Source organism: Pelecanus crispus, chromosome 9, assembly GCF_030463565.1.
Source record: "Pelecanus crispus isolate bPelCri1 chromosome 9, bPelCri1.pri, whole genome shotgun sequence".
In the NCBI taxonomy this organism is placed as follows: domain Eukaryota; kingdom Metazoa; phylum Chordata; class Aves; order Pelecaniformes; family Pelecanidae; genus Pelecanus; species Pelecanus crispus.
In genome coordinates, this window is record NC_134651.1 from 42,520,827 (window position 1) to 42,546,061 (window position 25,235).

At 38.3% G+C, this 25,235-nt stretch overlaps 1 protein-coding gene across 3 annotated transcripts in view; it reads left to right on the forward strand.

The window, feature by feature from the left end:
• RABGAP1 (RAB GTPase activating protein 1) overlaps positions 1 to 25,235 on the forward strand; it is a 75,949-nt gene that overhangs the window by 10,408 nt on the left and 40,306 nt on the right. For 2 of the 3 annotated variants that reach the window (XM_075716997.1, XM_075716998.1), the window contains exons 3-13: positions 3,066 to 3,300; positions 3,838 to 4,042; positions 4,652 to 4,826; positions 5,177 to 5,334; positions 8,934 to 9,044; positions 10,172 to 10,238; positions 11,747 to 11,849; positions 13,058 to 13,227; positions 15,999 to 16,173; positions 17,901 to 17,994; positions 20,898 to 21,048. In XM_075716997.1, coding sequence (XP_075573112.1) covers positions 3,066 to 3,300; positions 3,838 to 4,042; positions 4,652 to 4,826; positions 5,177 to 5,334; positions 8,934 to 9,044; positions 10,172 to 10,238; positions 11,747 to 11,849; positions 13,058 to 13,227; positions 15,999 to 16,173; positions 17,901 to 17,994; positions 20,898 to 21,048 — 1,644 coding nt within the window. Of the gene's footprint in view, positions 1 to 3,065; positions 3,301 to 3,837; positions 4,043 to 4,651; positions 4,827 to 5,176; positions 5,335 to 8,933; positions 9,045 to 10,171; positions 10,239 to 11,233; positions 11,273 to 11,746; positions 11,850 to 13,057; positions 13,228 to 15,998; positions 16,174 to 17,900; positions 17,995 to 20,897; positions 21,049 to 25,235 lie in introns of those variants that run through there. The other variant, XM_075716999.1, reaches the window with a different exon arrangement.

Consider the following 25,235-nt stretch of genomic DNA (forward strand, 5'->3'; position numbering starts at 1 on the left):
TTCAAGCATGTTTACATCTTAATGTGCGCTGTTCCCACATGTGGTGAATTTATACAGTTGCATAAGAGACTTTGGTTGACATGAAGTTAGTCTTAGTTTGTATTTTAGGCTTCATTTCTCACGCAGCTGGCTTGTTGCGCTTGACTGTTAGGGCTATGAGAACAGCAGAGCTTCCCCAGTCCAAAAGTATATTTACTGTGTCTTTTAGAATTCTTTTCTGAGGGTAGTCTGGGCTGAGAAGGAAGGCTTTCTTGGAGGTATTCTTTTAAATTATGTTTTAAATGAAGATTTTGATGATGAGGTTTTAGAATATTTACGAGACAGATTTTTTTTTTTTTTTTCTTTTCACGTACTTATTTCCTGTCACACCATGAAGAACTTGGACTCATGTTTTACCTGTCACTACTATTTTTAGGATTTTTTTTTTTCAAGATCATGTTTTATAGGGCAGTATCTAGATATAAGTTACTGATACTGATTATTTTACCAAATACAGTAGATCACCATTCAGACTTTTTTGGCTTGTAATCTTGATAGAATAGAACATTTTTCATGTGCATTTTATGTTAATACCATTACAACATTTACTTCTCACTGGATATAAATTCCTCACCTTCCTTTCCCAAACCCAGACTGAAGTCTGTTTCATGACTGTGAGCAAAAAGCATATGAGATGCAGGTTTTTGCCAGAATGAATTTTAACTTCAAGTTTCATAGAAGACAGGTCCTGTAAACTAGAAGTTGCTTTAGGTTTTTTAATATATTGGCTTTAACGGGGCTGGCAGGACATTATAATTGATTCATTATATTTTGCTCCAAAACATATAAACTGTGTACAGTAAAGTAACACGGTGCGTCTTCCATCATCATCATCTTTCTGACAAAGGCCTGCAAAGAGCTGAATAATAAACTTGATACTTAAAAGGATTATGCCTTTGACCACATGCTTGTGCAAGATTTTTCATTGCTTCCATAATGCATCATGCAAATGAATACTAAAGTTATTGGCAGGAAAATGCAAATCTGTGGATTCCTGTAACTAGTTACAGGTTACTGATACTTCTGTGGATGTACAGCTGAGTAAGGCAGTTACTCCTGGCAGATGATCCCAGATAGCACATGAATATATTTTAATCCATACTAAAAAATTACTTTCTGTTTGAGCATGAGTTTCAAGAGCATAAACATCTCACAGGGTTTTTGTTGTTGTTGTTTAGATTCTGTAGTAAAACAGTCACTAGGTTATTACTTTTTTTATGTCCCTCCTGTCTCTAGGATCTTGTGTGCTTGCTGTTTTTTTCATTACCCATGAATTTCATTTTTTGCCTACTTTCTTCTGAAGAACAGGGATCTGGGACTTTTCTTCTCTTAAAGTAATTGTATTCTGCTCTATTCTACAGTAATTCCAGGTCAGAAGTTTCTGTTCTTTGTCAATATTCTTGTATATTAAATAGTTATTTTTCACCAGAAAACTAATATGCAATTTACACCTTTAATGCAATGTAGATAGAAGCTGCAGATACAGATAATTATTCGGAGATTGTGGGTCTGAGTGTGAAAGAGAAGACAGTAAGTAAACTTCATGTTTCTTCCTTTTCCCTCTGAACCGAGAAGTTTGTCTTTGGGGATGTGATGGAAATGACCATGTCAGAATTCTGACTTGGCTGAGAAACCTCTAATCTCACTGTAATTATTCCTGAGACACACCTGGTGGAAATGCACGTACAAATATTTAAGTGACATCTGCTGTTTTGCTCGTAGTATGTTTAATTCATTGCAAGGCTCATCCCTGTGCATGGAGGTGTTCTATTATCTGTTCCAGTATTATTTCAGCAATCTTAGCTGGACTAGAGGTTGATTTATTTACTGTTAAAGTGTGAGAACCTTGGCCATTGCTTCAGGTACTTTCAGGGAAATTTAAGTTTCTACTCTGAGATGCTAGTTTTGAGGCAGATGGAATTTGCTTCAGTACTGAGATTGTGCTATGGGCAGATTTCTGTCTCCTCTCTATACTTCCTCCTGTTTTTAACAACTTCCGTTCTTTACTACCTTATTTTACAGATTTAAAAAAAAAGGAGAAGTTTCTTTTATAAGATTTCATTTACACTCTTTTTAAGAACTTGGGGTAGTTGCACAATTTGGATTTTATTAGCTTGTGTGTAGCGTCTTAAGTCAGTAAGCTTACAGAGACATAAGGATATAGAAATGCATATTGTTCATAGGGCTGAGTTTTGGTGCCAACAGTAATAACCAGCAGCAGCTGAAGTGTTGGAATCAAGTACCTTTCTCTGACTGCCATCTGGTAAAATACTTCTGTAAACTCCATTTCTGTGCTTAATTTCTAAACTATGTAAAGCATCAGTCACTTCCCTACTAATGGCAGAGGAATGGACAAAGAGTTTCCCTAGATACAGTATCTGAAGGTTTCCTGAAATTAATGTCTTCATTCTCTTCCTAGCTTAGGGCCTAATTTCGCACCATTTAGGTTGCTTCATGCTTTCATGTTGACTTCAATGAGTGCAAAGTCAGGCTGTAGATGAGTGTTAGGAAATAAAACGATACTACCTCTTCTCCTCAGCATGATGGTGTAATCCTCTTCCAGATTCTTCTCTTCCTGTGAAACCTTGCTATCTTACCCATGAACCATGTAGCATATTTAATTATATTAGGCCGTTTCTGGTACTATTCGGAGAATTATTATAGACCACTGTACTGTGGACATCTGTAAGTTTCTTCTGTCATAAGCTAGTCTTTGCAGGTGATGATTATAGACTGGTTTGAAAGTAATCTTCTCACTTTTTCCAGTGCTAGAAAATTGCTGCTTTGAGCATCTTGATTTGCTAAAGCAGGGAGGATATTAATCCTTACTGGTGAGCATTTGCACATTGCAGTTTGTGTTTATGGTTGTAACTAGGTCAAATTTGTTAACTGCTGCTTTGGTTGGCAGAAAAGGCCATATGAATGACCCTGTGCCTGAGGCGTGGTTTTTGGTGTTTTGGGTTTTTTTTTTTCTTTTTCATTTAAACAGTCTTTTTTTGTGTCTCAACTCTGTTTGTGGCTCTTAGATTGTGGGGAATGGAAGTGAACAGCAGCTGCAGAGGGAGCTTGAAGACGTGCTGATGGACCCACCCATGGAAGATCAGTCAAGTGACCGGGACCATGGAGAAGAAGTTAGAACTGATGGAGATGGAGAAGAACCTGTTGTCCTTGAAGCTTCAGCATCCTCTACCATTAACCCAGTGTCGGTGGCAGGACTCCAGAAACCAGAAATGAGTTTGCCAGTGAAACCATCCCAGGGAGGTTAGGAAAAAAATGGGGAATGCCTGGTGGTATCTTATAAGCTAGCTCTTTGTGGGGAAAGGAAGCAGAATTTAGGTACAGGCGTGTCCACCAACCTTTCCCCATTTCTCCCATTATAATCACCTAGTGCAGTAAATGCCAGGTTGTGTGATGCAAGAGTTAACACAGGCTGAACTGTCCTCTCTTCTGAAAACACTTGCTATACTAGCCTTGAGATGTGTGCAGAAATATTATGCTTACTTGCCTGGCTGTATAAAATATTAATCTGTTTAGCTCCTCTATGCATCTTATTGCTGTAATGAAAATCAGTGCACTCATATTTAGAAGTGAGTGAACTGGTTGTAGAGTTGGGATAGCTGAGCTGCTCTCTGCCATCAGTAACTCACTTTCAGGCAGGGTTTTCCTGTAATGTTTTGGCCTGGCCAAAAGTGTTTCTTGGTCACTTTTGTCATTTAGTTAGTGATGAGTCAATCTCTGATAATTTGCTTACGTGTGCCTTGTCTTGCTTCTTACGTTCAATTTTGCGTCTCACTCTAGACTGTGAGGATTTGAGCCCTTTTACACCTATGACAGATGAGGACAGCGTGGTGTTTAGCAAGCTCACCTACTTAGGCTGTGCCTCTGTGAACGCTCCCCGGAGTGAAGTGGAAGCCCTCAGAATGATGTCCATCTTACGAAGCCAGTGCCAGATTTCTTTAGATGTGACTCTGTCAGTGCCTAATGTCTCTGAAGGAACAGTGAGGTATGAAGCTCACTCAGGTGTGCTCTGTGACTGTGTGCATTTAATCTTATTTTCTTTTAGCAAAGGAAACCCAGTTTACCTGGGAGGAGACGTGAGCAACTTGGCATCTCGTTTAGTAGAAAAAGTGGGTTTTAAAGAGATCTGAGAAAAAAGATGCTTTGAATTTGGTTACCAGAGACATTTTATGCCCAAGGATCAGTATGAAATATCCAAGGTGTCCTCAGAGCCATAGTGGGAGTGGTTATTGATGAACACTTTGGAAGTAGCCTGGAGAGTATTTAGTTTGTAGGGCTGGAAAATGGGTGATACGCAAGGCTTAAAAGGGATGAGGCTGTCTGCTGCTGCATATTAGTGTAGCTTTTGGAAGGCTAAGCCCTGAAAACTATGGGGAAATTATTGGAAATGTCTGTTGCATTGTACTTGTTTATGCTGTTCAATTTAACTATAATTATCCTGGTCAAGCTTTGCAGTAAATGACAGTCAGGAGAGGTTTCTTTGTGATGTACTTTCTCCACTAGCTATGAAATTGTTAAAGCTTGCAAGTTAATATCTGGCTGAAATAATTTTTCTAAAGGTGCAAGCTTTGGGTTTTTTCCTCTCTCTTAACAGACTTTTAGATCCTCAGACAAATACAGAAATAGCAAATTATCCAATCTATAAAATCCTTTTCTGTGTACGAGGGCATGATGGAACCCCTGAAAGTGATTGCTTTGCTTTCACTGAAAGCCACTACAATGCAGAACTCTTCAGGATTCATGTCTTCCGATGTGAAATCCAAGAGGCTGTAAGTTGAATCTTTTTTTCAAATGATAACTATGTACATGTAAACGTTATTACTGAAATGGAACTGAAGTATTTCAGGCACTTTAGAAGTAATGTAATTCATCGCTTTTGGCTTTTTTCTATCCCAAGTTAAGATAATTATAGAAACTTCAGATATGAAATAAGAATGCACATTTAATAGTTTATCCTTTTAAGAAGTGTAGAAGAACAGTTAATTAGATGCTAAAACTGAATTATTTTTGTACAATTACTTCTCATTCTATTCTTTAGTGAAAATTCAGGTAGGCTTCAACTGCTGCATTCTGTATGTCTGTAGCTTTCTGATCTTTCTTCGGTGCTGTCTAAATGCAGGTGAGCCGAATACTGTACAGCTTTGCCACTGCCTTCCGTCGTTCTGCCAAACAAACTCCGCTCTCAGCCATTGCCACCCCACAGACTCCAGACAGTGATATTTTCACCTTCTCCGTGTCACTGGAAATCAAAGAGGATGACGGGAAAGGTTATTTCAGGTACAGTGCATACAGCATCTGGTTCTGCTGGGAAGTGAGTGAATAGAGAGCGTGAGTCTGAGGTGGTCCCTAAGTTCCCTTTTTGAAAGTTTCCTGGTTTAAGTGAATCCCAGACATAAACATTTTTGGGAAGTAAACCAGTGATGACCCTCTAGACTATTTCATCGTGGTCATTGAACTGAACCTGGTGCTACCTGCAAAGTGCTTTTTCTATTTCGTATTTTTCTTTTGTCTTTAAACCCTTTTCAGTGCAATGCGTTTTAAGTTGTGTTCAGCTGAATTGCTGCTGAAGCTGAAAATGTGTCATTGTGACCGTGCTCTCATATCCAGAGTTGTGCACATTTTCAGCCAGGTTTTCAAAGGTGCTGAGGCTGTGTGAACACTGCAGGAGGCATAAGGGTGCGTATTTTTAATAAAGTCTCATGAAAGAAGGCAGCGGAAATTAGGAACTCTGAAAAATTAAATTTTTTAAATCATTTTGCTGATCCCAAAAAGATAAGTTTCTCTCCAGAGGAGTATTTGGCGAAATGTGTTTGTCACAAGACACATTTACTTTTAATATCTAGTACAAGGCTATTACTGCTTCATGAGCCGAGAGCTTGATGATCAAGATCTCAGACTTGTTCCCACATTGCTATTCCAGAACTAAATAAAGGTGTACTTGTCCATAATGTGTTTTTTGTCTCCTGAGATCTGGCTCTGTATGCAACCCGGTGTTAGAAAACAACCATACAATCATGAATTTGTGATCAGCAAGTGTCTAGAATTTAATGTAATAATATTATTTAAACCCCTTCCTTAAGTAGTTGTTTACTTACAGTCATAGGAAGGATGTTTGTGTAGAGGCAGAAGGTTCAAATATATAGGAACGTAAAGACCACTTTGCATTTTAACTTTGGTCGTTAGGTTTGCTTTTCTCCATGAATGGGATAAATTCAGTTCCATCCTTCTTTAAATATGTTGAACAGAGAATTCTCTAAGGAAGTTTGAGAGCAGAATGTAATAGAACAAATCATACATGCTGGACTTTTTCTTCTTTACATGATAGTGCTTTGGTAGTTACTGGAGTTGCATAGTTCAGGCTGAAATCTTCCAGTGCTGCCCAGGAAAGGTAAAGTTCTTGAATGACTTTGCCTATGTAGACATGCCGTTATTTTTATCCTAGTAAAAACCCAGCTTTCCTTATTTCCACCTTGTGATTGCAACTTCTGGTTACATCATGCATTTTAAGAATATGAAGGATAAATCCTTCATCTGTACGCACTTCTCTGTGATTTCTTAGGATTGATCTCTTAGTTATTGAAAGCAGAAAAGAAGGCAGAATTCAAATTTGCTATCAAAGATCATCAATATTAGTTCTCCTTGGTTTTGCTATGGTTTGTTTCATTAAAATACTCACCTGTTCTGATCTATAGTGTTTCTTTATCAACATCAGAAAAGCTTTATGAACAAAGCTTACCTCTGTTTCTAACTAGTTCTGTTTTCTGACCGAGTTCTCAATATTTAATTTGATTTGTCCTCTTTTTTTTTTTCTTTTCCCTGAACCAGGTGTTATTAGCAAGTGGAGGTGTAGGGTGAGAGTATTAGAGCAGCTTTTCACATTGTATCAGCTAATGCTGTTTTCACGTTAAGTCTGATGGTGAATAACCTTGGTTTCTAAAAAGACCTTTTTTTTAGTTTCTGGTAAAAAGTTGGGTTTTTTTTTTTCTGCTTAGCCTATACAGAGTGCCCTTAGATGTTTTATGTAACCATTTATAGTGTTCTGTAATTGCTGAAGTGTCTTTATTTCAGTACAGCATGTCTGCCAAATACTCTGACTTGTTGAGCACATTGGCTCCTAGCCACAGCTTCAGACATGTTTCTCTTCTTGGATTTACATCTAGCTCAAGTTTTATTTGTTAAATAAATAAATAAATCCCATTTAATAATCCAGTATTTATTCAGCACTCCAAAGGACTGCTCAAATATTGAAACTAGAAAATTAGTTATCTCAGGGCCTGAGCTGGAACGGTACTGACGGTTCTTGGGCTTGGAAGCAGCAGTGACGACTGGGGTGCACGGCAGGTGGAAGCAGGGCAGCAGCACGCAGTGAGACAGCCAGGTGAAGTTCAGTCTTGCTGGTTTGGTACCGATCTCAGCATAGCCAGGCAGTGCAGGTAGTGTAAGCCAGCCTAGGACTTGGTGCTTACGTGGTTTCCAGAAGTGGTGCTGCTAAGAGCTGTTTCAGTCCTAGCCAGCTCAGGTATGTCAGCATGGACTGTAGACTGAACCTCAGCTCCTGCTATGGAGATGTATCTAAAGATCTTTTCAGCCACAAAAATACAGTTGCATTTGGGGTGGAACAGGGCATTTGTTTAAAAGCTACTAAAAAAAGTACCTACCCTATACAAGGTGAAGAAAAGTGGATTTTTGCCTCCAGCTAAGCAGAATCCTACCTACATTGGGCATACAGTACAGGTTTTAGTTCAAATAGCAAGCTTTATCAGTTTGACACTAATCCTCTTATGACCCTTCGCATGCAGACCCATACTGACCTGGAAGTTGAGAGAACACTTTCCACATATTCAGTCTCCAATCTCTATCTTTAATGTACCTGAACCTGTCTTGGCTCATCTACTTTCACTTGTCACCCTGGGTCACTAGTTGTGCATTTCTGTCGTGCCAGGGAAATGAGGTCTGACTGCATGTACTGGCTCTAAGTATGTAAATCCACTGTCCTGGCCCCGGAGACAAAACTCCTGCTGACAGTTAAAGGCAGTCTGCCATTCCCTGGCCCGGGTAAGCACCTGCTGTCAGAAAATAAACCCAAATTTTATTGGAGGTGTTAAACTATGGGCAATACTCTGCAGTTCATTTTGCAACTCCTGGGGGTAACTGCATAGTTTGAAAGTCTGAAATAAAATAAGGATTATTTTTATACCCAAGGGAAGAGCGAACATGTGGTTGACTTAAAAAGAAAGTCAAACCCCAACAGTCTCAATTTGTCCAGTATTTAGTGCAACTGTGCTGCTTAACAGGGAATATTGATGCTAAAACTTTAGCATGTGTATTAGCATTGAAGTGTAATTTCAGGTTTTTCCACCACAGCATGCTGTCTCCTCTTCTTGCGGCATTTAGGAGAAGGTGCTCTCTAGAGGAAAAGTAAAGGAAATGGTCTAAAGATCAGTGCCCTCTCTGGGCTTGTTGGCTTACCATGTGCCCCAGCAGTCACCTCCCTTGAGAAAGCAAGCGATACGCAGTTTCTTTTAAGTAATTGCTTAACAGGTATTTGGTGTTACTTGGGGAATCAGTATTTAGAAACTTTCTTGAAATGCTGCTAGAAGTCTCACAACACTAAGCCACGCAGTATTAAAAACACAGTTTTTGTTTTGAAAACTAAGTGTCCTTGGTTTTCACCTAATGACGATAAAATAGTATCACCTAATTATGTTGCCATTTCTTTCATGTTACTGATTGCAGTGTGCAAGGAAGAGAGGTCTTGAGTGCTTTTGTGTAAGAAGCTGGCTTCACCAAGTGTCTGATGCTGGTTTTGATACATGCAAGGAATACAGATAAATGACGCTCTGATGTTTTTTTTTTCCTTTCCTGGTAAATAACAGTGCGGTTCCCAAAGACAAGGACAGGCAATGCTTTAAACTCCGCCAAGGAATTGATAAGAAGATAGTGATTTACGTCCAACAGACAACTAACAAAGAACTTGCTATTGAGAGGTAATTTCATCGTTTTTTTAAAAAAATCTTTCTCTCTTTGATGTTTTGTGTTCTTTCCTCTGAGGCAGCAGATTAGTAATTGTTCTGTGAATACTCCGCTTGTGTAATTTAACGCCACACCTCTCTCGAGTGGGATTGTGCAGAAGATCAGACTGGTTTGTTCAGCGCGTGTGTGGCAGGGGGCACAATGCAGGCGCAGGCAAACCTTGCACAGACCTGGTTGTGGAATCAGTGGTCGCACTAATACCTATTTATACCTACCCTCTAAATACCTATTTAAAAATCTTTTTTAGAAAAGGTACTGCTTTTATTTTCAGTGCCCAGTTTGTCTTAAATGCCGAGGCTATAATCAGTGACTGAGTTATTTCAATTTGCTTTCCTTTCATCTCTGTTGCATCCGAGAACGCTGTTGTACGTACGCTTTGAATCTGCCACAGTCTGGAATTCTAGAATATGAAGCATCTGTGTAGGGAAGGGGAGAGCTCAGACTTCAAATCTTTCACTGCTTAGAAATAAACTAGTGGGTTTTGACTACTGACAGAGTTTAGTGCTGCTCATACTACAGAGGAAAGACACAGCTTCTGCGAGCCTTTGCAGTCTGAAATGAAATGCAGGACAGTGTGGTAAACCAGAGGATGAAGTGGAATATACCGGTGTGGGCCAAAAGTCTTTGTGAAATGAAACCATAAAAGACAGGTCCTTGCACTTCTGATTCTTGTCTGTATCAAAGGGTAAATTCTATGCAAATATGTCTCAAAAAAAAAAAAAAAAGAAGGGAAGAACGCAGGCCGAACTGTTCTGCGGTATAGAGAACCCTTGTTAGCAGTGTCTGTTTTACACTGTTCTTGCAAAGATAATTGAACAACTTTCCAGGCTGCTGTAGGCACGGTAGAATCATATTGTAAATATGCTTATGAAATCTTGCTCGACATTTTTAATATTGGCTTGACATTGTTTTGTTTGACATGCTTGATGCTGCTTTCAAATGTCAAGGTTTGTTGACATTTGTTACTGGATTCATGGGCTGCTTGCAATGTATGACAGTGAATATTTAGTTAAGGAATGTTAATGGTTTCTTTATGAGTAAGTCTAATTTTTGCAGTTTAATTTTTTGCCTGGCTTTGCAGATGTTTTGGCCTTCTCCTTAGCCGTGGGAAAGATGTTCGGAGTGGTGACATGCACCTTTTAGATTTGGTAAGGATCTTTTATTAACAAAATTCGGTAATAATTTTGATTACGATTGTGTGTGATCTCAGGATAGACAGAAAATATTTAGATGCTTAAGCATACTTGTTGATGGGAATTGATGCTGTAGCTTATGCTATTGAGGGTGAGGCTCCGGGCAACTGGGCTGAATCCTTGCCTCTGCTACAGAGTTAGAATACGACCTGATGCTTGGTCAAGGGAGTTGCTCAATTTTGCAGTCAGTCATGACTGTTCTCCATTAGGGGCCTGAAATAAGACACATGGAACCTTATTTTTGGAAGTGCTGAATATTAAAGAGCTGTGCTTTGGACATAAAAAGTTTTATAGCGTACTTATCACTGTAAAAATTGAGGCCTAAACGGCTTCAAATATCACACAGAATTAGTGGGCCCTTTAGTTTTGGGACTCACTTTTCCATCTATAAAATGATGATGGAGGTCATCTGACTTCACAAGTGTGTTGTGAAATCAAACTTGCTAGTATTTATGACATACATGCTTGTTACAGTAGCGAGTACCCAAAAAGGTCCAATACTACATGAATAATTTTGCTATTTACCTGGCTTTGGATTGCCCAGAAAATAAGGTTGGTGGGAAGACAGACATGCTGAACACTAAAGATCAAATATTGACTTGGTTCTTAATAGCTGAATAACGTGTGTTTTGTATGCTGAATAAAGCTGGATCTCAAGATGTTTTAGAGTAAAATTTATTTTATAAAATAGCTACTTAAAATAAAATAAAACATGTCTGGTGTATTAAAACATCATAGTGAAGTAGAAGGTGTGTTAATTTGAAACATCTGCCAAGTTTACAAGTTCAGCTTGTAAGAGAGTGTTCTGATTTGTTTTCTTGTATTAGAGGCAATGAACTACATCCCCTCAGTTCATGATTAAAGCCTTATATGTTTAAATGCTTTACCACTCAGGCAGCTGTCATTCAGAGACTGAATGATGCAAAATGAGGCCAGAATGACTGGATTGCCTTGGATTTTCCAGAACAGCTTAAAAGGAGCTCGAAAAGGTGTTTCTTTTTTTTGGCTTGGGTTTTTTTTTCTGTTTTTTTTTTGGTTTGTGTTTTTTTCCCCCTCGAACAGCAACAGAAAAAGCAAAGCTTTTGCAGCTTGGAGTCCAGTCTTTCCAAGTACTTGTCTGTCATCTCACCTACACCTCTGTGAGCTGAAAGTTGCTGTCAAACGGGCGCCTCCAAAATGAGCTATTGGTCTTCAGGTCTCACTAGACAGATGTTCCTACCACAGACATATATAACAATTAGTATTAATTGGCCTTTTTGTGTTATCAGCAAGGAGGCCAAAGATTGCATGGGAACTCTGTTCTGTTCTTCAGAGATGATCTCTTGTTACAGGACTGTGTCACATGGACTTCAGGTGTTTGCCCTTCTCTTGCCAGTGCAGTAGCAGTTTTACGGGGCTGAGACTTCATAACATAGAGATTACTTTAATTTAAGTAAAAATACATAAACTTACCTTGTTTCCAGGAGTCCATGGGTAAAAGTTCTGATGGGAAATCATACGTGATCACTGGGAGCTGGAATCAAAAATCTCCACACTTCCAATTTGTAAATGAAGAAACACCAAAAGGTATGAACTTTGCCCGATGTTATCCCTAGCCCAGGGCAAATGACTTACGTAGTGGGCATTAGATCAATTCTCTTCTCTTTTAAGATGAATCCCGCGAGAAGACTCATAGTGTGGGATATATTCTCAGAAAGTAGGATGCCAGATGTAACATAAAATTCTAAACAAAATAGAAGGCTAGAAGAAAACTGTTTTCAGTGATAATACCTTGTAAGAATAACTGTGTCCCAGTAGGAGGCTGTGTAGGTGTGGGGACGGGATGCAGATGCTTTGCGCTCCATTAGAGCTTCTTAAGAAGCCCATCGAGAATTCCACTAAATGACTATTGCAGATTTCTTCTTTGCTTAGTTTCTGTGGTCAGTTCAGATTTTTCTGTATCCAAGTTTTTAATTAAAAAAGAAAAAGGATTCCTGCACCTATCAAAATAAAACACTCCCAACTGTAATCTGAAAATAGCTGATGCTGCATTGCTCTCTTTGAGTGCTGAAACAGATCTGTCATTACTTCTTTTAAGATGTCAGCTGAATTATCATCTTTTCAATCTACTGTCACATTGCATGCCAAAGGTTGGGGAAGTTAATGGAAATTGACTGGGCAAAGTCATAAAAGTCAGCTGCTGGGTACAGCTGGGTACAGTCTGCTGCTCGACTGAATGCCATCCTACCTAAAGGACACAATTAATCATTTAGTACCAGAAGAGATCTCATAGGTCACTGCGTCCAGTTGCCCCTTTTGGGAGATCATACTGTATAGTCAATTTTCTGAATCTCACTGCTGAGATGGTCTTAAATGCTACCTTTAACATGGTGGGACTTAAGTGTTGCCTAAGTAACTTCTAAAACCAAAAACCAACTAAAATGTATTCAGGTTAGATGGCAAGAGATCTGCACCGTGGAGTTAAGTATACAGATTCTTTGTAATGTTCAATGAAGATTTTTGATACATTTCAGTGGGACTTGAAAAAACAAAATTTTTGTTCTCAAGATCATTTTCTTGGCTTGAAGACTTAAGTTTTCTTACTCTCTAGTGAATAGTGCATAGTCATCTTATTTTCCTGTTTTGAAACTTCTAGGTTTTTGAGATGTTAAATTAGGGAAAAAATTGAATTCTGCAAAAAAGTTTCTTTGTTCTTTCACGTTACTAGGAAAGAAGTTATAGAATTTTTTGTTTGAAATACTTCTCAATACTATCACTTTGTTTTTTCTCTCCAGATAAAGTATTGTTCATGACTACTGCTGTGGATTTGGTGATAACTGAGGTTCAGGAGCCTGTTCGATTCATTCTGGAGACTAAAGTCAGAGTTTGTTCACCTAATGAGAGATTGTTCTGGCCCTTCAGCAAACGTAGCTCGACTGAAAATTTTTTCCTAAAATTGAAACAGGTAATACTTTCAAAAATAAATAAATAAAATCTACAGTTAATTTGGGATTTGGTAAGGTTGTTTTTCAAAGGTAATTGTGGTACGGTCAATTATATTGTTTTGAGACTTGAGAGGTAGGTTTATGGTATAATGCTGAATAAATACAAATGCACTGGAGGAAAAGATGAATTGTAGTTATTAGTGCCTGTTGGCGGATGAGAATTTCACTATGGTTGTCTCTCCCTATGATTGGTAAAACCTTTACTAATATAATATTCATATTTCAACATTTTGCTCCTGAATGAAAGAGGTACAATAAATGCTCTTCAATTTTAGAAAAGCTATCCTTCATTATGCTAATTGTTGCTGGCTATCTAAAGTTCCCATAAAAAGCTGGATGTCCTCATTTCAAAGCAAATTTTGACAGCTTTGATGAGGCTGCGAAGTTACATAGAGGCTTATGGATTTTTCCAGCCAAACCACAGAAATGAAAGGAACAGTAAAAGGAACAAGGAAACTGCGACTATGCTGAGAGTTGCTTGCATAAGGGTATAGTAGGGTAAGTATGTAAAATTAAGGGTTAAGAGGAAAAAAAGGCTTTAATATAAGCCTGGTGACATGCTATCTGATATGTCACTAAAATTATTTTATCTCACAAATCCAACTTTTTTTTTTTTTTTTTTTTTCAGATAAGCAAACATCCACCTGAAATGAGAGAAAAAAATATTTTTTTGTGAAAGTGTACTTTTCCCCTTGTACATGGTTGGAAGCAGAGATTTCACACATACCCCAAGTTTCCCCTGGGGAAAAAAAATCCAAGCAACCACAAAAAAATCCCTAGAACTTGTTAAAAACTTTTACTGTTTTTTCCAACTTACTTTTTTATCCTATCTACTTAAAAGGAAAGGATTATTTCTGTCCAGGATGTTCATAGTAACAGTACAGGGCAGTAACCTGGTCTCAAAATAAGGCTGGAAAGTTGAAGGTCCACGCTGTTAAAGGGATGATGTACTTGAAGTAGCTGCCATTCTCCTGCTTTAGAAATTACTGTTCTGAAATGAAAGTCCTGTTTAAAAAAATAGAACTATATAGAAGCAAATGACAATGTGGATGTATGTGCACACTCAAGGTTTAATAATTCTGGGCGCAGCCCAAAAAAGCAAGGTCGGAGTCCTGATTTCTTGATGTGTTCTTTTTTAGAGAGGTTTTGAATGAAATAAGAGGCTTTTCTTAGTTCTTTTTGCACTTGTCTTCAAGTGCGAGTAAATAATGGCATCTTGGTAGTAATAAAGATGAAGTTCACTAAGGATTCTTTTTTGTGTATGAACTATTTTTTTTATATGAAATATGAGTAAACAGTTTGGAAACTTTCCTTCAGAATTTCCTTCAAAATTCAAGGTGTAAAAATTCTTCACGGATGAGATCAGTCTTTTTATTTAGGATATTTTTGAGGTGGAGCATGGAGATGTTGAACAGTTAAGGCTGTTGGGCTATAAATATTCTACAGCCTCCAAAAGGTGCCTTTTTCTGTTTGGCAGTTTAAAGGAAGCTTATCTTACTTAGCTAATTCTGTATCCTTTGTCTTACCAAATTCGCAGGCATTGTGACTTATTTTTAGCTAGTTCTCTTTTTTCCACAGGCACTGTCAGGTTATCCAACTTCCAGTGTTTACTAATGGAAGATTATCAAAATTCATAGTGGAAGCAACAAATATAGAATGTACTGCCTGATAAGCCTGGAAGGGAAACCTGTTTCTATGGAGTCATGATTAGCCTATTAAAAATACAGCTGTGTAGAATTGGCTTATCTTACATTGGCAGTGTTTCTTTATTCGGAAATGGTGAAAGCAGAGGGATTTCATTTGCTCAGATTACATTTAGTGATTTAGTCATTTTTAGTTTTGATGCATTTCTCTTCATTTTTAATACTCCAAAGGATAAAATTGAGCACTGGGAGCTTAGTGTAGAGTATAATTACAAATCTTATTTCCATCTTTTCTTCACCTTTCCTTTTCTACTCTCTATTTTTATTCATTTATGAAAAAAAAAGTTCTAAATCCGTAGACTGTATTAAAATTTTAGAACCACTTCACAAAGAAAAATCTTCCTTTAAAGGAAAGGAAGGCATCAAAGCATTGAAAATTAAGGAGAAAACAGAGCCACATAATGCACTTTGGGACTCAACAAATTGTGTTCCTGCAGCAATGTATACACAGATATATGACTTGGAAGCATTGTTAAAGACAGTTGCCATGGTGGGAAAATGAGCAATTTTTATTAAAACTCTCCTTTTGCCACCATCAGTATCCCCAGGAAGTTAAAGGAAGAAATCAGACATAATTTTAAAGGTTTTGCTTTTAATTTTCTGCTAATCTTTAAATAAAGGCAGAGTTGCTTCATATTAAGGAACCTTCCTCTCTTAGACCATTTGTTGGACAGATGCATTTACAGCTTTAAAAATCTGTGTGTTTGTGTCCAGTCCATTTATGGTTGAAAAGATGAGCTACTTATGCATGGCAGACCCGAATGACACTTCTGCTCCGTCTGTAACAGATACTCATGCCTTCTGGGTGCAGCATGCTTACAGCTTCTTCTAGGGCATTAGGGACAGAAACACTTGTAGGCCTGCACGATGCATTAAGCGTGCTGCAAGGATTGAACACTCCTCACTGTAGAATGTGATGAAAATTGTTTCTCAGCTCTCCTATTCCAAAAAGAGAAGGTAGAGCCTTATGAAGTAATCTGGGTGTTGGTATAGCTTTTCTCAGTAAAATTAAACTTCTTGTTTCCTAGATAAAGCAAAAGGACAGAAAGAATAACTCGGACACGTTATATGAAGTTGTGTGCCTAGAAAGTGAATCGGAAAGGGAGAGGAGAAAAACTACAGCAAGCCCCTCTCTTCGTCTGCCCCAGTCTGGGTCGCAGGGCTCGATGATCCCTTCTCCTCCAGAGGATGATGAAGAGGAAGGTAAGAGGTGGATTGTATGCTTTGTGTACTTTGAAAGAAAGGGCAGTCAGTAAGTAACACAGTTATGAAACATGTCGAATCCTTTCCAGTCAGAATCTGGCCTACTGATTTTTTTTTTTTTCCCCCCCTTGCTTTAATGCTGTGAGTATTCGATAACCAGTACCCCCGCATTCCTGGATCAGCCTCTCCCTTGTCTGACACTTCTGTGTATGCTTTTCTCAGCCCGGGCCTCATGAAGCCTCCAGTGTGATATATTTGGAACAAAGTGAAAAGAGGCTGCTAAAAATTTGGGATTATCATGTAGCTTCTGCCCCTCCCTGAGCAGCTGTGAACAGATTTGAGAGTAAAAATGAGAAGCTGATATTATTTGGAAATATAAGCAAGCAAGCATGTTTTAGTGAAGAGGCGAGTATAGACATCTGTAATACATAAAACTATTACCAGGACCTGCCCAACTTGAAATTTAATGCATTTTCAAGAGCTTTTTTTCTGCTTTTTAAAAATTCTCTTAAACCAAAATATGGACTAGTTCTGAGTATATAAACATCTGGCCTTACAGCTCGGAGGTGAAATGTAGATGACTTGAGTTTCTGCTTTTTCACTTTTTCTGCTGGCCTTCTATGTGGCCTTAAGTGAATTGTTTCACTTCTGTGCTTTAATTTCCCTTTTTAGGTGGGGAGGGGGGAGGAAGGGAAGGTTGGTTTGAAAATTAACTCCTTTGCAAAGTGTTATTCATTAGCAATCTCTAAGCACTGTGCTAAACCACAGTGGTATTCTTTTCTAGACCAGGAACATATATGTATTTTGTTTACAGTTGATGCGACTTGCAGCATTGCGAGAGTTAGCCGACAAGTTCAGGTGTCAGTTGAGAAAGCATAGATTTAATGAAAAAAAATGTATTTCCTCAATAGTGCAAAACCAATGTTGACTACTATATCAATGAAATGTAGGTTTTGTATATGATACTTGCTCTGAGTGTTTAAAAATATCTGGGAGTACATCAGTATTGGTTTCAAAAAGAGTTACTCTGATTATGCTAATCCTCCCCCTCCACTGCATTTTTGAATGCGTTTCATTCAAAAAGCTGTTTAATTTAAGCCAAGGAAGTTATCAAAAGTACCAGCTTTCAAAGTAAAAGTACAAACCAGTAAAATACCTGGTGGATTTTCATCGATCTGCAGCTGCTCAGTTGAACCATGTTGATTTTATTGTCTTTTTTATTTTTATAGTATCGCAGCTTTTCACATATGGAAAGTTGTGCTATTTGAGAATTTTTGTAGTCTTCCAAAAGTTTGGGGTAGAATAATAGAATTACCTCTGTGAGAAGGGACCTCTGGAGGTCTCTGACCGTGCCTCCCACCCAGTGTCAGTCCAGCCAGATTCTTCAAGGCCTTGTCCTGTTGTGTTTTGACCATCTCCAACGGCAAAGCTTCCACAACCTCTCTGGGCCCTTGTATCAGTTTGGCCACTCTCATGGTAAAATGGTTTCCTGACTTTTAACCAGAATTTCACGTGTTGCCGCTTGTCTTCTGTGTCTTGTCACATCACTGCGTGCCTCTGAGAAGAGTCTGCTTCTGCCTTGTCTGCGTTGAGCGTGCAAGCACTGCATCCATACATGAGGAGTAGTTCTTGCCACACACTGATACAGTTAGGAGAGCAATGTTTAAATCTGTAGAGGTGGCGTGATGGCTGTTGATCTCATAGCATCTCCTCTGTTCTGTTGGCAGACAATGATGAACCACTCTTAAGTGGTTCTGGAGATGTTTCCAAAGAGTGTGCAGAAAAAATTCTTGAGACGTGGGGAGAGCTGCTGTCCAAATGGTAAGTGGCAAAATCACATTCTGAAAATTACAATTCTGAATATTCTCAATCTGTTTGCTCCTTCTGCTCGGAATTTTTGTTATTTCCAGAAGCCAGCTGAGATGAGATTAGTATGGATTTAGTCCTCTTTCATCTCCACAACACCCCTTAGTGCTTTTAATTTCTTCAGACGGTGTTTTAAGTATTTTCATTTTTGAGTGCATGCTTAAATACTGTATAGAAATTCACTTATGCTGTGTCTTTAGGTGGTTATCACTTAAGATGAGTATTTTGCTTATCTCTGACTTTCACTGGGATTTTGTGAAACAAAAACCTAAACTAAATAGTTTAAAGAAAATGCAGCGCTTCCTTTGTCTTTATTTTGCATAGATCACTTCCATTCCCCTTTGTAATTCTGATGTAGTTCACAGCCAATTTTTCCTGCAGCTGTCATATCTTAGTAACTGTGGCTTAAGAATATGGGAGATTTGTACTTGGATAGCGAAGATGCTTTTCCTCCCTTATCTAAAGGAAGATGGCTCCAGAGCTTGCCAAGAAGGAAGTACATGAGCTCTTCTGTTTTTTTCCTAGAAAATGCCAAGTTACGAGAGTGTTTCTTGACAGTCAAGCTGCTAATGCAACACCTGTCCTCCTTTCATGAAGGATCTTTTATTCATCTTGAAGTAGCCTGAGCAGTTCTAAGAAAGTGATGCTGATTACTGCAAAACTCAGTATTTTTTTTTTTCCTCCCACAAAGGGGGATGACAGGCACAACATCAGATTGAGCTCAGATACGCTACATTTTGACTCTGGCTTTAGCTGTTGCCTTCTGCTTCCTGATGTTACCGAAGAGCCCGGCAAGGGGTGTGCAGCAAAATCAAAGATCCAAATAGAATATTAGATCGCAGGAGTAGGACAGCAGAGATTAGAGCAAGTCATGTGCTTTAGATGAGGAAAAGTATTGATGTGACCACTTAGCCAGGATTCTCTTTAAATTAAGGTTATAACAATTTAGCTTTTTTTTATTTTATTTTTTGCAACTACTTGGTACTTATTTGAGTAAATACTTTTACTTCGAGTTTGGTTTTGCACTAACACATTGTGCTAATTTGGTAGGAAAGCGGACATCAGAAAGGGACACATTCGTAAGAAGGGGAAGGCTGTGGTAAAATGATACATGATCCCTTTTCCCTCCCTCTGCTAGACTTGTAGCAACATCTTTAACAGATGAGCCCTATGCATCTGGTGCTGTGAGAAAGTTTCTTTCAACTTGAATTTTTTTTGTAATCCTTCCAAGGGCTCAAGGATAATTAAGCCACCTGACTCCCATTGAAAATGTTTTGGCAGCTCTAAGAGGATATGAAGTGCTTGTGTGCTAATGCTGGCAACAACTTTAATATGTGTTAAAGGGCTTTCCTTCTTAACTAAAAATGAGTATTTGGAAGTAATGATCCTTGAGCTTTTAATGTAAGAGGATTGAAAATGATAAAAATCAGAGTTCATGTAGTTTCATGCTAGTTTTTTAGAATCCTGTAATTAGATTTGTGTAGCAATTAAATATGCATTGGTATTTTGTGATTTCTAAATAATATTTGGCTCACATTTCGTAACTGCTGAGTCACACAGTTTTCTCATTTCAAAATAGTTTGGAAGAATCTAGTGTGTGGCTTTTAGTGTACAGCCTTACAGTTCATGGCTGTATTCATTGGAATTACTATTGTACTTTATACTGATCCGAGATTAAGGCAAAGCAGTTTTATAGGCCTTTACAAAGAATTTGGATATTTTGTATAGAACAAGTATTTTATATAAATATTTATATATTATAAAGGTATAATAACTGCTCTATAAATATATAATCTATAAGTCTATAGATAGGAATGTATAGAGATATAAATGTAAGTATTATATAAATATTTTTATTATAGTTGATTTTGTTTAGAGAAAGCAAAGTGAAGGAGGACATTACGGTACTAGGTTCTGTGCAATTATATACTGATCTAAATGTCCGGCATTGCTAGTCTCCAGATTACTCTGTTGGACCACTGTAGACTGGAGAAAGGCAACAAAGAGTCCCAGTCTGTGTAAAATTCCACATATCTGTTAGACTGCTAGCAAACATTATTAAATACCCATTTATTGGTAAGAAGAGAATGTGATCAATATGATTTAAGTTCAGTTTTTTGCCTGGCTTTGTCTATCAGTCCTCTTAATGATTTTACCTGGAAGTTTGTTTCTTAGTAACTGCAGAAAAAATTGTAATTTCTTTGATTTAAGGCCTCTGTCTTTTGGGGATTTTATGTATAAACCACGAACGGACTGTTCAGCTTAACTTTCTGTAACTGCATAAATTACATGTAGGTTTAGTTTTTACAACTTCCAGGGCTGTAATTTATGAGCTGTCACCAGTCTCACTTGAAAAAAAACTGTTTAGATGGGACTAGCGTGTACAGTGGAAGCTGCTTAAATGCATGGATGTAGTTAGATAACCATGTGAGATGATTTTTTTTTTTTTTTTTTTCATAGCTCTCTGTGCCTGCCTTCTTTCCCTCCCTCACCTGGAAGGTTACCTGCCTGCTCGGGTGTAGGGATTCTAGAGAGCAGTATATGCTTCTGCAAACTAATTCTCATTTTGGTGTAGTTTGAGCTTGGAATCTTACACAGTGGGGTATCTATCTGCCAGTTCTAGTTTTTGCTGGAGTGTTTTGGTTCGTTGAGTGTTTTATATATTTATATTATATTTAAATTCAGTGGGAATCAAGGAAATAGTTTGGAAAGTGCTTCTCCAAATCTGTGTTTTTTCATAACTTGAATTTCACTTACTCTGGCAACATATGGACTGTCTTGAAATTCCTGTCATTTGACACGTTTTGATGTTACGCATCAGTTGTTGCTCATGTACTCATTTATTTGGCTACACCCAGGCACCTCAACTTGAGTGTGAGGCCAAAGACATTGTCAGCGCTGGTGAGAAGTGGTGTCCCTGAGGCCCTCAGAGGAGAAGTGTGGCAGCTGCTGGCAGGGTGTCATAATAACGATCACCTGGTGGAGAAGTACCGAATTCTCATCACAAAGGTAGAATGCTTTTTTCATCTTTTTTTTTCCCCCCATATATTAAGGAATGGAAATACAGAGACTTCTGAGTGTGTACCCTCTTGCTTAAAGGTTCATGAGTGTATCTGAATATCATGTATCAGCTGGTGAGTATAATTCAATCCTCCCTCCAACAAAAAACCCTAACATGCAGTGCTAGTTGTGGCATTATCTCTACGTGGAGTGCTTTCTTTTTAATAGTCCTACTTCTGTTTCATTCATCTGAGTTAGTTTGTCAAAAATTAGTATTCTATTAATTGCTTTCATGATTGACAGAGATTAAGGGAGCTCATTTCCTTTGCTTGTTTGGCTTTCCTGAATGGAAGCTGAATTTTGCTGTATTGTCTTAACATTTATGCTAAAAATCCAACGCGAGTTGAAACTGCAGCCTTTTTTTAATAGGAAAAACCAGAACACTTTGGACATTTTTGCACTAGACAGCAGTTTTTTAACTTCTCATCTTGAATGCTGACCTCAGTAACGCAGGAAAGGAGAATAAGAGTTGCATATACAGACATCATTCGGTGTTTCTCAGAGTTCTAGATAACAAATGGGTCACAAAATGAAATGTCACTTCCTTATTCAGAAAACTGATGTGTTCATTTGGATTTGACCATTATCTGTATAGACACATTGTATTTTACTGCTTTCATCAAGCATGCAAGTCTAGAAGGACTATATTAGAAATTATTAATGATGCAACTTTAGTACAAATATAACAGAAATTAATTATTCACCAGTTAAAAAAGCAAAACAACTGAATCAGCCTTTGTATATCTATATTCTGATGGCACAGATTCGCAAGGAGCAATTAAAGACCTTATTCTGAGGGCAAGAGGGCTTTTGTAAACTCAGTTTCTGCTGGAATCATGCAGGAAGGATCCTACGTGATTTGAATGAATCATGTTAGATTAGCTAAAAATGTTCTACCATAAGTACTTTCACGCACTTATTGAATGAAGAAGAAACTTGATCTGAATTCCTTAATATTGGTACATGCATTGTAGAGCTATAACTTGGATTCTTATGGTGAATAGATCATACAAATAACGTGGAGGTTGAGTGCTCTGGCAAGGAGCGTGTTGCAGTTACCCTGGTGTGTTATTTTAATTGCCTAGTGAGTAGTTGACAGTGTCACTGGTTTCTCTGTTTCAATGTTTTGGTATCAGAATGGAAAAGATGATCTCTTTGTGGCACAGTCGGTGACATGTACTGCTACTATCTCTGTGAGCTAGAAAGGAATAGTGTAACATTCCATTTTTAAATCTGTGAAACCTTTCCACTCATTTACATTTGGCAGAGACAAAGGAAATAACCTGGATCTAATGTGTTGGAAGCATCTCTAGAGCCCAAGTAAAAGGGAGAGTAGGCTGATCCAGCAGCAAAAGGACTGGCTATACCTGCACTGGTCATTCAGCGTGGAAACTAATTAAGGAATTAAACAATGAAAGAAAATGAGAAATGAAAATGACCATTTTCAGGCTCTACTGTAATCATATGAGGTCTGCAGTATACTACCAGCATGCTATAACAACCAGCTCAAGCAAATGAAAATGAAGTCTCTTTTAATCGGGAAGTGCCACATTAGACCATTGTTGAGGCTGTTTGCCCTATTGTGACTTAAATGTAAATTGTATGAAAATAGGCTATGACTGTTTCTGTAGAATGGACGGAGATGGATGCTTTGAGAGCAGAAGTGTCTGGTTGGTTCACAGTGGAACTGTGATTTCTTCAATCTGCAGGCAGTGGAAGAAGCGTAAGGGTTTGAAAAAGGTTATCAGTGGCCGTGTGAAAGTGCTGAAGATGCAAATAGGCAAAGAATACAAAATTGTTTGGGAGACTGATGGGAACATGAATTCAAGACCCAGGAAGATAACATTTGCAGACCCATTGTATATAGTGTATGCTAACAGTACAATAATGCTGGGTTGCACTTTGGCTTTCATTTTTTATTTTCATGTCTTTTATAGATTATTTGACAATTTTGTAGTTTTAATGTGACTAATTCTTGGCTGCTCTGAAAACAGCAGCTCAGTTACAGTCAATACGCAGCAATGCACAGGAGTAAAAGTGGGAAAAAAAAATATATTTGTTAATTATGTGAAGGCGAGGGTCTCTTATAATATATTGCTTTACCATCCTGGTAATGCTTTGTCATGTTTTGCATGTCACTAATACGAAGCGTTCTCTGGCAAGTGTGCAATTATTTGCATTACCATGCATTGAAAATGGTATATCTGAGAATAACTGCTGTGGCGTAGTGCAGAAGCACAAGGAGTTGATGTAAAACCTTTGCTCTTCAGTGCAAGTAGGAGATGCAGTAAGCCTGTTTGAGTACTCCTAATCCAGTGCCCCTTCTCTCTTAATGTTGACCTCTATTCCTGTAGCTGCATTTGATTTCTGTCAGGCTTTTCATGACCCCATGCGGCAGCACAGTCCCAAATTAATAAGGATCTGTGTTGACAGCTGCTTCAAAAGCTTCTGGCCTCTTTCAGGGATATTTTTTTTTTTTTTTTTTTTCCTCGTGCGCAGGGTATTGGATGCAGGCGCCCCAGTATTTCTTCTGGTGTTTGCTTTCCTGTGCAGTTCTGGCCCCTGGTGCTTGGAGAATCTGTGTTTTTTTTGCTTTCTTTTGCAAATTAACTGCTGCAAGGATACTTTCTGCTTATTGTTGATGTGTGGCTACTGAATGATTGAAAAGGAAACGTCTTCTGTTGCGTTCTACCAGTGAAGGCTGTGTCTAGGTCTCTTCGAATCTAATTTGTGCATTAAAAACGGCATTGAAATTGTGCCTCGAGGTGTGCTGGTTGCATTCCAGTCATCATGACAGTATTTATTAATTATTTGCTCCTTATTTCTTTGATAAGCGTTAGCTGGGGTTTTGTACTCTGTCCTTTTGTTGTTGCAGTAGTGCCTAAGTTTCACCATTGTGATGCTTCCACAAATTACTTTTGAGAATTTGCACACCATCTGTGTGCAATAATAAAGCTTTTAGCAACTCCAGATTGCCATGCTCATGGTGGGGAGCGTGGATGAAAGCCAGCCCAATGAATTAAGGTCATGTCCCTACTGGGGACAGAAAGCAAACTCTAGGTAAAACAATCTAGACAATCCCTTTGAGAGGCATCTGTTCCTGGTAGGACTTTGGCAATCATGGCTACGGCTGTTAATCTTCAGGCTTCCAGCCACTGAAAGGTAGGAGGAGAGACATGGGGACTCGCTCCAGGCATTAATGGACACCTGCAGGAAAAATACTTCATGTTTTTGACAGTCATAGGTGGATGGAAAGTATTGCTGAGTGGAAAACTTGTAAAGCTGGCTGCACAGGTTAAAAAAAATCGTGAAACAAAGCAAAATAGACAATAGCTGCTTTTCAGACAAGGTTTTTTAAAAGTATTAATATAACTACTGAATCTGTCGGATCAGTGGCGATCTCTCAGTGGAGAAGTGCTTCATAATACCAAAGTTTTAAGAACCTGACATTTACAATATTGAGGAGAAAATAAAAGCCTTTGGATAGAGGTCTGTGTGGGAGGAACTAATGTCGAAAGGAAAAAAACCATGAACTGTTGTACCAGATAAATACACTATATTAAGAAAATTACGATGTGAGAGGGATGTCTCGTGGCACAAGTTTTAAAAAAAAAAAAAAAAAAATCCATTGGCAGGAGGAGTATCCTGGGATGTTACCCCAGGGTCACCATTGCTGGTACAAATTCTAGGCCTGGGAAGAGGTGAATTTGTTCCAGTTTTTCTTATAGCAGGACTCTTTCTACCCACTTTCTCATCTTCCCACTTTTTTGTCTCCATGAGCAGAGGATTACAGTACACAAAAGTTCTACCAAATATAATCCTCTGTCTTGGCGCAAATGACCCTAGTTATTAATGAAGAAATAGATTAAAATGTCACTACCGTTATTTGACTGAAATGTGTTGCTTCATCAGTGGCATAAAATGTGACACTACTTTAGCTGTGCGTGGCTAACATTTATTTTCCACCTGTCTCACAATCACATTTCCATATGTTCATATAAATTAAGAAGAATACATTTCATTTTCAGGGAGTACAAAGGGCCACAATTGTGTACGATCAACTGAAATTAAACCTAACGTACATCTGTGAATCATGGTACAAGAAGTATGACGTTGTCTTGCTGTCAGTGTGCCTG